This window comes from Rhineura floridana, chromosome 7 (genome assembly GCF_030035675.1).
Source record: "Rhineura floridana isolate rRhiFlo1 chromosome 7, rRhiFlo1.hap2, whole genome shotgun sequence".
NCBI lineage: Eukaryota > Metazoa > Chordata > Lepidosauria > Squamata > Rhineuridae > Rhineura > Rhineura floridana.
In genome coordinates this window covers 131,225,916-131,238,753 of record NC_084486.1, presented here as the reverse complement: position 1 = coordinate 131,238,753, position 12,838 = coordinate 131,225,916, and the positions used below count along the sequence as shown (strand labels likewise).

Sequence of the window (12,838 nt, the reverse complement as noted above, 5' to 3'; positions counted from 1 at the left end):
TACCTAATTCCTTTGAACAAGTTCAGTCTTCAGAAACCAATGAACTGCATCCTAGAGTATTGATGGAACATGCTGAAGAACTCTAGGAGCGACTGTCTATTATCTTTGCAAAATCATAGAGGATGGTTGAAGGGCCGGATGACTGGAGGAGGGCTAATGTTGTCCCTATCTTCAAAAAAGGCAAAAAGGAGGAACCTGGGAACTATAGACCAGTCAGCCTGACATCAATCCCTGGGAAAATTCTGGAGCAGATTATAAAGCAGTCTGTAAGCACCTTTATTTATTTATTTATTTGTTGAATGTCTATACCGCCCAACTAGCATAGCTCTCTGGGCGGTGTACAACAGAGGAATATAAATATACACAATAAAATCCAATAATTCGGTGCAAGGAACATGTATGTAGGCATCCACAAATCTAAAATCAATTAAACATATTTAAAAGACTAAAATAAACTAAAATGCCTGAGAAAAGGGGAAGGTTTTAACTTGGCGCCAAAAAGATAACAACGTCGGTGCTAAGCGCACCTCATCAGGAAGACCATTCCACAGTTTGGGGGCCACCACTGAGAAGGCCTTGAAAACAATGCAATTATTACTAGAAGCCAACATAGATTTGTCAATAACAAATCCTGCCATACTAATCATTTTGTGATCAGGTAACCTTCCTGGTAGATTGTGGAAATGCTGTGGACATAATATATATTGACAGCAAAGCTTTTGACAAAGTGCCCCATGATATTTTGATTAGCAAGCTAGCTATATGTGGGCTGGATGGAACAACTATCAGGTGGATCCACGATTGGCTATGGAATCGTACTCAAAGTGTGCGTATCAATGGTTCTCAAAGTGGGGGGAGGAAACGAGTGAGGTACAGCAGGGCTCGGTCCTGGGCCCAGTGCCTTCAACATTTTTATTAATGACTTGGATGAGAAGGTGCAGGGAATGCTTATCAAATTTGCAGGTGATACAAAATTGGGAAAGATAGCTAATACCTTGGAAGACAGAAACAAAATTCAAATTGATCTTGATAGGCTGGAGCATTGAGCTGAAAACAAAAGAATGAAATTTAACAGGGATAAGTGCAAAATTTTACACCTAGGAAAAAGAAATCAAATGCACAGTTATAAGATGGGGGATGCTGGACTCAGCAATACCACCTGTGAAAAGAATCTTGGAATTGTTGTTGATCACAAGCTGAATATGAGCCAACAGTACGATGTGGCTGCAAAGAAGGCAAATGCTATTTTAGGCTGAATTAACAGAAGTATAGTTTCTAAACCATGTGAAATCCTAGTTCCCCTCTATTCGGCACTTCTTAGGTCTCATCTTGGGTACTGTAGCGAGTTCTGAACACCACTGTTCGAAGAAGGATGTGAACAAACTGGAACAAATTCAGAGTAGGACAACAAGGAAGTGGAAGAAAGGCCAGATCACAGGGGACTGGAAACAAAGCCCTATTAGGAGACATTGAAAGAACTGGGCATATTTAGCCTCGAGAAGACTTGAAAGGCTGTCACACAGAGGATAGCCAGGATCTCTTCTCAATCATCCCAGAGTGCAGGACATGGAATAATGGGCTCAAGTTATAGGAACCCAGATTTTGGCTGAACATCAGGAAAACACTTCCTAACTGTGAGAGCGGTACAACAATGGAACCGATGACCTAGGGAGGTGGTGGGCTCTCCACCACTGGAGTCATTTAAAAGGAAGTTGGACAGCCACCTTTCTGGTATTCTTTAAGTTGGATTCCTGCATTGAGTAGGGGGTTGGACTTGATGGCCTTATAGGTCCCTTCCAACTCTACTATTCTATGGTTCTATGCATTCCTTCTGATGTTTGGAAGAATGGAACAGGGTATGAAAGATCTTGGCCAATGGACCATGTGCAACCTGTCTCTCTCCAGGAGGGAGCCTGCTGTGTCCACTGCAGGCCTCTGAAAGCTGGCTGAACTTGTGGAGTCACAAAAGACTGTTGCTGGAAGGGCATATTGATAGATGATCCCCTCCTGATGTGCATATTAAAGGAGGGAACTGTACATCACGTATTTACCTCCCTATTTGGTATTGTTACCTCAAGTTCAGTATCAGCAGGTATTTTGTTGAATTAATCAGGTATTTTTAGTGTGTGTGTTATTCCCCCCCATTGACCTCACATGCTCTTCTGTGAGGCCCTACCTGCCAATATGCCAAAATCCTCCAGGTCCCACCTCTGATCCATCAAAAATGTGCCAGACCCTGCCCCGCGACCCATCTCCAAAGCACCAGTTCCCATCCTCTGATCAGCAAAACCTCCCCAGGCTCCTTCCTCATATGAGTAAAAAACTGTCCCTGATTTGGCCACTCATTTACTCTTGGATCTGCCCACTGGCCAGGGAAGCACTTTGCACACACCTCTTTGGATCCCAGCCCTTTTATGGACTGCACAGAATAATTCTTCCTTCCTTGGCTTCAGCCCTCGGGAGTTTAGCTTAGCTGAATCTGTGCAAAATATTCATTTAGCTTTGCATATTCCGCTTATCATTTTTTACTAATGGATTGCTTTGATGAGAGAGAGCTCAGCATGAAAAGGTTCTGTTACTATGAGATACACTGGGTTTTTATCCTATCTTAAGTTATTGCATGAGCTCCCCTAACCCTCCAGAACAGATTTACTAGTGGGGCAAGGGGAGCGTAGGGGAGGGGGGAGGAGAGGGAGGGGAAGTTCTGTTGTGTGAATAGAAGTGGTTCTGCTCCTGCAGTGACTTATTTGGATTCAACCTACATTGCCTGTGGCTAAATTTCAGACAACATCTCCAATGATGTCCACAAGTGACAGCTTTTCTGTTATCATTAAGATGCTGCCATGAAGATGGTGAGATAAAATGAGTCATCTGGTTTATCACTTATGAACATATGAAGCTGACCAGCGGTGGTTCTCCTGGGCTTCAGGTTGGGATTTTAGAGATCTCTAAGTGATTTTGGAGATGTCAAAGGTTGGATCAAGGGCATTTTGAATGCAAAGTGTTTGCTCTAGCACTGATCCATGCCCTCCTTTCAACCATTACAACCAGAGATGCTGTTTTTGTGAGTTCACCTACAACTCTATGGGTCGTGTCTGACCGAGTTATGCTCAGAATAAGCCTACTAAATTAATGGACATAATTTAGCCATCTTCATTAATTTCAGCAGAGCTACTCTGAGTAGAAAGGTCCCTCCAGCTGAGTGGATGGAGGGCAAGGCCTGATCCTGGCCTTTGCTAACTGTGCAGTATATTTTGGAATGCACTCTGTTCTTTTCGATTATAATTTCTTTTAACCGATTTTATTTAGGGATGGAAAAATCTGTCAATTTTGGTTCTCTCTGTTTCACATTTTTCCAATATTAAATTCAGTTCTCCACATTTCTCCAATTTGTGAAGGCTTTAAAAAAATCCTCATCATTTTAGTGCAAATTTCTCCTAATAAATACATTTTTATAGGCAGTTTTGACTAATGTACACATTTTTGCAAACCATTTCTTGTCAAACAATGAACTTTTGTATGTTATTTTCACTCATATATTCATTTTTATGTGCACTTTCCCCTAATATACGCATTTTTGTAAACATTTGGTTGGCAAAATGCACTGCAAAGTTTGAATAAGTGCAGATTTCAAAGGATGGTTCTGTTTCAGTTCTTATGTTGTTTCACAAAGTGCAAATTTGACAGATTTGCACTTTCTGAAACAATATGAGAACTGAAACTGAATTCAATTTCTTGCTCATCCCTAATTTTAATATTGCATTTCTGAATTGTTGTAACCCACCCTGGGACCTCATGGTGAAGGATAGGTAAGAAATCTTATAGATGATCTCCATGTCTGTTGTCAGCATGCCTGTCAAGCCCACCCCTAGACCTTCGCAAATTCAGAAAAATGGGAAGCCAACACACATAGGCGTTGCTCATCAGTACAATTAGGGCACAGACCTTCTACCGAATGCACAGTGGTCAGGGGTGCTCATGTTAATATTAAGACCAGGAGTGTGGCTCCATTCCCCCTCTCCACAGCCAATCAATATGTGGAGGGGCAGTTTTGAAAAGGCCCTTCCTATCTGGGATTTCCATGCTCCTTTATCTGTAGTACTTATCTGGAGAAAACCATTTGAATAGAAACACTGTCATCTTTGCCAATGGAGGCATGGGCCATAGTTCAGTGGTAGAGCATCTGCTTTGCATGTAGAAGGCCCCTCGTTCAATCTCCCCTGTCTGAAATGCTGGAGAGCCACTGCTGGTTGGTGTGGTCAGTACTGAGCTAGATGGGCCAATGGACTGACTCAGGATAAGGCAGTGTCCTATGTTCCTAATGATCACCCACTTCTGTGGACCCCCATTTCTCCTGCCTACTTGGCAATCATGCGGTTTAGGTTCCCAGGGCTTATTGGAGAAACGGCTCTTTGTAAAAAATAAGATTTGACTTGAGAAGACAATGCCTCTGATGTTTGCTCTTTAGACGGGCTGAAGCCTGTAGCTGACAATTAAGCAGGATGCCGATGCTGCTTTGTGGATAACAAGAACTGGACTGAGTCTAGGAGTTCTGGCTGTTTCGTGTTTTCAAAAGCAAAATTGTAAATCCAACTTGTTTAAAAACGCAAAGCAAAACAAAACAAAAACCCAGTGCCCTGTTGCTGTGTAGATTCTTGTTTGCTATCTCAAAGAAAGCAAAATAGAATTGAAGGGGCAAATGAAGAATAATTTGCATTTTAAAATATTGTTTCATTAACATGCTATGTGGAACAGTGAGATAGATAGCATTGAAATACGAATGGGATTTTTTAAATGCAAAAATTAATTAAACTTGATTTCCCACAAAGTTATCATGGTGTTATGCTTTAGACAGCCCCCACTCCTCTGTGTATGAAATGTAAAAACTGAAGTGTCATTTTTGAATGCTATTCAGTTAGAAAAATTCAACAGTGGCTTCGGAAGAGGCCTTTTGTAACACATCATTATTTTTCTTCCCCTCCTTCTACTCACCCCACAATGTTTTCACTTGTGGATATGAGAAAATTCAAGGAAGCCTTTAAAAAAAGAAAAGAACAGGGAAGAATGGCTTGGGTGATTATTAAATAGGATAAAAAGGCTTTTAGCTGAGTGATCCAAAATCATTATGCTTACAGCTTTTCATCAGAGCATATGGAATAGGTCTGTGGCCTCTGGTATCTGCTACAAGAAAAAGTCCTTTAGTTCTCAAAGCAGAGAAAGCCAAGTTAGCAACTGGTAGCTTCATATTAGCGAGGCAGTGGAATCTACTCCGGGTTTTAGTCTGAACTTTCAAGGAGCTGTCCAAGGTAAAGGGCGGGCAAGAAATCCAAATCAATCAATAAATGTCCATTATTTTCAATGAGTCTGCTTGGAATAGGGCTAACTTTGGATACAACCCAGTGGTCACTGTGCAAGACAAAATGGCAGCAAAGAGCAGCCAACACCAGTCTTGCACTAGGTAGGTGATCAGAGCAAGAAGCAGATTTTCAAAATTCTAGAATATGCTTGCTATGATTGCAGAAATGGTCTGGTGATGTGTGTCCACTCATCCAAGCCCAGAAGCACTATAATGAAGGTTGTAGACAGGGTCCATGTAATTTTCAACTTACCGAATGCAACAGAGGCAGAAGTTGCCATAGGATTATAACCTTTATGCAGCTTTACTAAAAAGTAAGCCCCATAACCAAGTCTAACATTCTACCCAAATGTCAACACTTCTAATTTTCTGCCAGGTAGCCAACATGGTGCCTTCCAGTTGTTGTTTGGCCAGCATGGCCAATGGTCAGGGATTTATTTATTTATTTATTTATTTTATTACATTTTTAAACCGGCCTATAGCAACAAGCTCTCAGGGCGGTGTACAACAGTATAAAAACAAGTTAACATACAAATGAGCGTGGGTACAATAGACTATAAAAGATATATAAAACAAGATTAAAACAAAATAGATTAAAATTAAAATTAAAATTTTAAATTTTAAAATTTTTAAAATGCCTGGGCAAAGAGGTAGGTCTTTACCTGGCGCCAAAAAGATAACAAAGAAGGCGCCAGGCATATCTCGTCAGGGAGGGCATTCCATAACTCGGGGGCCACCACTGAGAAGGCCCTAGCTCTAGTTATTACTCTCCAGGCCTCCCTGTGCGTTGGAACCCGGAGAAGGGCCTTCGACGTCAAGCGCAGCGAATGGGTAGGTACATAGCGGAAGAGGCGTTCTGCCAGGTATTGCGGTCCAATGCCGTTAAGGGCTTTATAGGTAAGAACCAACACTTTGAATCTGGCCCGGAAACATATTGGTAGCCAGTGCAGCTGGGCCAGGACAGGAGTTATATGATCATATTTTTTAGCCCCAGTAAGACCTCTGGCCGCAGCATTCTGCACCAGCTGAAGTTTCACTGGGGTCTCACGACATCTGGAAGGCACCATGTTGGCTACCCCTGCTCCATCCTTAATTCTTTATGCAATCCAAGTCACAGTGTGCATAAAAGCAGAGAGCAGGTGCCCTGGGGCTTTGCAAGGAGATATCTCTGATCCAACAGCTCAGGTTATGTAGGTCTTATTTTCATTATTTTGCAGGGGACTTTGGGTCTTAAACAGAGGTCTCCTGCAAAATAACAAACTTATTTTAGAATGCTCTATAGAGGTGGAATGGACAGAACAAAGTGGTGCTTCTCCCTCAAGGTGGGAGGGTTTAGACTGAGAACATAACACCGTTCATCCCTTGACTTGCTTGTGAGGCAGGTTTGATGCAAGATTTTGAAGGGCCCATTGAGGTCTATCTCCTTCCTACTGTGATCACTGCCCATTTCCTTACCCTGACTCATTTGACCTAACCACACCACTGTCTAGAGGAAAGGACAACCAGAATGGGTCCTAGCACAGTGGTAGAGCATGCAGATGGTCCCAGGGTCAGTCCCTGGCATCTCCAGGTGCGGCAGGGAAACAATCCTTGTCTGAAACCCTGGAGAGCTGCTGCCACTCATTGTAGACAAAATAACACCCTAGATGGAACCAATGGTCTGACTTGATATAAGGCAGTTTCCAACATTACCTAAGGAAGAGGGCAAAGCGAGATGGAAGCACTGTGGATAGGTGGTTCCTGAATCTGGATAATTGGTCATTTGCCTGCTTTGAATGGGGTCATACTCCCTCTGAAAGAGCAGGTTTGTAGCCTGGGAGATGCTGCTGGCTTAATCTTTGTTGCTAGAGGCCTAGGTGACCTCAGTGGCTAGGAGTGCCTTTTATCAACTTTGACTGGTAAGACAGCTGTCACCATTTCTGGACAGAGATAGCCTGACCACTTTTGTCCATGCACTGGTAACCTCCAGGCTAGATCACGGCAATGTTCCTTCTGCCTGGCAGTGGTAGATGAACAGGCAGCAACAGCAAAGAAGAAGAGGTAGTTAGAAGTCAAAGGGCTCTGTGGATCAGCAGTGCCCACCTTGTGTACATTTGGGCCTTGCCAGCTGCTCATTTGCTGCTGACCATGCTTTATTTATTCATTAAGGGATGTATCCAGCTAAGTTCTACTAGGTGTGGACCCAAGGAAATGAATGAACCCAAGTTCATCATGTCTATTAATTTCAATGGATCTACTTTGAGTACGACAAGGGTACAACCCTAAGAGTATTTGTATGCCACTTTTCCTGTACAGCAAGAAAGACCAAAGTGATTCACACTAACAAAAAGGGGGGGGGGAATCCCAGAAAAACAAATGTATCAGCCATAAAACCATCAACATAACCCAGGGCATTTTGAACCAGTATTAATGAAGTCAGTGACTAGGAAAGGCCTTGATAAACAGGTATGTCTGTAATTGCCGGTGAGAACCCTCCACAGTTGGTGCTTGCCTGATCTCAGTGGGGGTCAGCTTTCCACATGGCAGGTGCCATAGTGAAAGATGCCCACCCTGATATGGGGAACAGCTTTTGCAGATCAAATGTCACAGACAGAACTTTCATAGGACCTCATGGCACCCCCAAACATGGTACTCTTTGATGAAAGCCATTCTTCTGAGTGTCGCTGAGGAGTAGATCATTGGATGAGTTACATTAAGGATGATCCCTTAGCAGTTTTGTAAACTCTGTCTTCTCCCTTTGTTTTTCTTTCAAGCTTCTAGAATCAAATGAGAACGTGGGCACAATGACGAGAGAAGAGTTTGTGAACAAAATGTCCACAGCGGTTCGGCAAGGGACCAAGGAAGAATACGGCGAGCTGTTTGATAAGATAGATTTGATCCGAGATGGCGTTATTGACTGGGACAAACTGACCTCCTTTGTGCTGCTCGAGCTGTATGAGAGAGATGAACGGGCCAAGTTATTGGTCATCCCCCACTGGAAGGACCTTCGGCTTCTCCCGCTGATCCATAAAGATATTGTTCAGTATGTAACATTTTTGAAAAGCTCCGCCAGCTACCTGACTGTGAGCAGGAGTGGACTGCTGGGCTTCTGGGGAGAGAGTCTAAAGTTACAGAGGACTCTTCAGATCAGTACAGAAGCTGTCAAGCCGAAAGACCTCTGGGTGACCTCTCTGGTTGCACTACCAAATGTTAACAAGGTGTGTAGATGTACTGATGGAAGTGGAATAGGACTTTTAAAAAAATGTTAGTGCTGATAATTTTGCACAGCTTGTCAGGAATCCAGTCAATGGTTCCCCCCTCCAAGGTGGCTGTATCCATCACTTCCTGCCCATCTGAGCTCAGAAATCAATGCAGCATTAATTATTCCTCTCTTTTTCAATACACGGGCAGTGGCACAATGCCAAAAAAGGACGAACTGGGTTGTATCCAATCTTACTCCTATTCATAATAGACCCCTTGAACTTAATTGACACAACTAATATAGGTTCAATAATTTAAGTGGGTCTACTCTGAGTAGAACTTAGTTGAATGCAACCTGGAGTTTTCTGTTGGTACAGTTGATGGACATGGGTAAACCCCAAACATAGTACCATTGCCCAGAAAGCATAGTCCTCCAATCCCCTGAGCCCTGAGTGACTGGTTGAAGAGAATGGTGAGATGCTGAGAGGTGATACTAACTGGACTATCCAGCAGTTGAAAGGACCAGGGTTGGCTCTGAGTGTAAGAGGGCCTTTGAGCAAAGTTTCCCCTGATAGGCCCCTTCCTCAGTCTTGGTAGTCTTATGTGGCTATGGTGACAACCCTCCATGCTGTACTGGGTGACTGGGTTTACTCAACCTTTAAATTTCCCACAATGCCCCAGAGTTAAGCTAGGTTAGGGACATTATAGGGAATTAAAAGGGTGACTAGATCCAGCCACCTAGCACTGCTTGAAATGCTGGGCCAAAAAAAAATCAAGAATCAATGGACCTCTGGGGAGCTGTCCAAGGGTACCAGGTGCTGAAGCTGGCCCTGGCAAGGATGATGCCTGCCCATTGTGCTGGGATGTGATGTAGGCTGCAATCCAATACATGTCTACTCAGAAGTAAGCTCCATTGGGTTCTGTGGGACTTACTCCTAGGTATGTGTATATTGGATTGCAGCCTTAGTGTGTGTGTGTGTGTGTGTGTTTATATACAGCATGTATAGATGCATAATTATATTATATATATTGAGATCTCTATATTGCCCTTCACCAAAAATGGTCACAAGGCGGCTGGCAAAAATAATGTAATATAAAAGCATAATACATAATAAACAGTAACAATAAAATAATGCTCATAAATTACATAATGAACAGCCTCATAAAAATTACTTAACCCATCGGTCTCTAAAAGCCCAACCAAAAGGTGGGTTTTTACCTCACTTCTAAAAGAATACAAGGTTGGAGCAATATGCACTTCAGTGTGGAGCCACCACCACTAATGTAGAGTGACGTGTGCCTCCATGGGATGGGAAGCAATGGGCAAAGTCCTTTGGAAACCACCTATCAACCTGGCTATATGTGTTAATGACCATACGATGCAGCTCCTCATTTATTTATTTATATATATCCTGCCCTTCCTCCCAGCAGACCAGGGCGGCAATTAGTGGACAAAAGGACAGAGAGGGTTTGCTGTGCTGAACTTTTGACCCGTGCATCAAGATTTACCTCTTTATCTTCTCATGCCATAGAGCTGTTGAAGCCCATTTTCCTTTCTTTTTTTTTAGTTATTTTGTGCCAAAGACACCCTATATTTCTTGACTGCCCTTCTGTAAAAATATTGATCTATAGGAGGTAGCACGTCATAAAGCCAATGAGAACATAAAACCTATCCCACAACTACGATTAAATGCAGCACTTTAAAAATGACATTACATTGTATGTACATAGCAAAAGACAGGTGACCTGTCCCAAGGAGTGAACAATACTCTAACTTTAGCTATAGAAAGAGGGAAGAAAGTGGATGGAAAGACAAAGGTAGCAAGGGACAAGCAAGATTGAAGCTTTGCTTCAGGTGAGTAAGTGAAATAAGGGGTTAAGGCAGAGTTGGGGGACCTGTGGCCCTGCAGAGGCCCTGCAGCAAATGGAGACATAAAGGGCAAAGGGGAGGAAGATAATGGGCAGCAGTAGTGTAGTGGCAAATTCAGAAGTGCAGGGTCCCTTTATGATAGTCACAACCACACCCCTCCCCCCTTTTTGTTGTTGTTGGATTGAGAGTGATATCCTTGTTAATGCCTTCTCCCACAACAACAGATGTCCCAAGGAACCAATATGCATGAAAGGGGGGGAGTGTTAGCTACTGAGAAGAGTCTTCTCAGTAGCTGACTCACCTCCTTTCACACTGATTGTCTCCAATCAGCAGGAAAGGACAAGGAAGCATGTTAGAAGACTCTTCTCAGTGGCTAGCACACTCCCCTTTTGTGCTAATTGGCTTGTAGGATGCTGGAGACATTGGGACCCTGCTGGGACCATTGCCAAAAAAATCAGGGGTCTAAGACCTCCTGAGACCCTGGACAACTACACCCTTGATGGGCAGGTTTTTAAAGAGGTCAGTGTCCCTTTGGATGGCCCAGGAGTGGTAGACCTGGAGGAATGTTCTCTCCCTTCTTCCCTACAGCAACTTTGTCTCTCTCCCATCCCATCCAGGTAGCTGTTACATTTACCAGCAAAGAGATATATTTTGCTGAGCTGAATTCCAAACAAGGGCTCTCGTATCAGTATAGACTTCAAGGCTTCGAGGGAACCGTGATCAGTATGGATTACTGGTACAATGCACATGATGGCAACGATGCTATTCTGACAATGGGGGATGTCTGTGGGCAGGCAAGTACAGCACAAACAATCCTACAATAGGTCCTACAGTCGGGCAGTTGCTGAACACCCCAACGATGTCGATTCTGCTGCACAAACCAGAGATAGCTCCCTGCAGGGTTGTGGATGCATGAACAGGCTGCATATAAGGCTCACTGATAAGCAGGGAGTTTGGAGTGTTGCTCTAGCACTGGTCTGGATCTGACTGGAGGGTTTAAGGAGACCTGCACAGAGAGGTGTGTATGACGCTTTGCCTCCCTGGAGGGGACCTGCCCAGGATAAAGGGTCCATGGTCTATAAGAGGGGCAGGAAACGCAGCCCTCCAGGCCTCTCTGCCTGGCCCTTGGGACCCTCCTCAGGCCACACTCCTCACTATCTCTGTTTCAGACCCTCAGTGAGTATTTTTGCCTGGCTGGAATGTATCCTTCAACCCTGATAATGCCTCTTGCCTGCTGGATGGAGCTCAAATATATATGTCTCTGCAGAAACTAGTGAGGCCTGGCACCAGCGGGCAGCCAGGTTGGGCATTGGCTGACAGCACATGCAGCTGGGGCTGGGAAGGTGGAGCTCCTGCTCTGCAATCCCCACCATCATCGGGTCGCAGGGCATGACCAGATGATGTGGTTGATCGTGGAGGGGGAGCTCCATTCTCCCAGGTGGCGCTACTCCCACGCACACAGTTGCCACTCACTTAAATAAGTCTGGTCGCACCACACGTCGCCTTATCAGCACACTATGCACACAAGCCTGCCATCACCCAAGATGGCAACAGGAACATAAACAAGCCCCCACCACTATCAGGCATGTGCCTGATACAGCAATGTGGCAACGCAAGAGGTGGCATGACTGGGTATATTTAAATGTGCACGCGTGTGCAAGGGACAGGGGTCTGCAGCGGTCTGGTACCAACCCTGAAACTAGTATATTGTGCAAAGGTTACATTTACATTAATTGCTTTGCCCACTTTTGCCTCTAGGCCCCCATTACTGGCATGTGGCCCCCAGAAGGTTGCCCAGATGGGAATGTGGCCCTCAGTCTGAAAAGGGTCTCCCACTCCTATTATATAATATGCTATTATTATTTTTAATCTCTGAGAATGCCGGAATTTCTCAAGTAGTCTATGAGTTTAGTGGTGTGAAGGAGGAGATCCTCCTAGGCTGACTCTGAGAAGGACTCATTAGAGTCCAAGGGCTGGGGCACAGCTGCCTCCTCATGTACAGCGGTGGAAGTTTTACTATATTTTGGGGATTCTCCTTCATGGAAGTCTCTAGTGCAGCAATGAGGAACCTGTGGCCCTCCATTGTTGGACTAACAACTCCCATCAGGCTTAGTCAACATGGGGTCTGTTGCGAACCTGCCCTTCATCAGGGATTCTCTCTTCTGACACCCCACCCTTGGTTCAGGAAATCCCCACTCAGGGGGACGCTTGCCTCAGCCTGGGTCAGATATGCTGTCTGCCCTACAAGCTGCAGCCCTTCCACCTTTGGTCCCACCCAAAATGTGACCACTGGTGTGCCTTGTTAGCACAAGAGGATGTAGGTACAGGAACTGAATAGGACCCTGATATGGTACCACACGTGACCAGGCAGACACGCAGGAATTTAAATAAACCAAATAACTTCATTAAAATACAAGATGTTAAATAGTATA

At 44.2% G+C, this 12,838-nt stretch overlaps 1 protein-coding gene across 1 annotated transcript in view; it reads left to right on the top strand.

Moving 5' to 3' along the window:
- WDR49 (WD repeat domain 49) overlaps positions 1-12,838 on the top strand; it is a 140,510-nt gene that overhangs the window by 18,219 nt on the left and 109,453 nt on the right. Inside the window, exons 3-4 of the mRNA XM_061634496.1 lie at positions 8,110-8,553; positions 11,024-11,200. Coding sequence (XP_061490480.1) covers positions 8,110-8,553; positions 11,024-11,200 — 621 coding nt within the window. The remainder of the gene's footprint in view (positions 1-8,109; positions 8,554-11,023; positions 11,201-12,838) is intronic.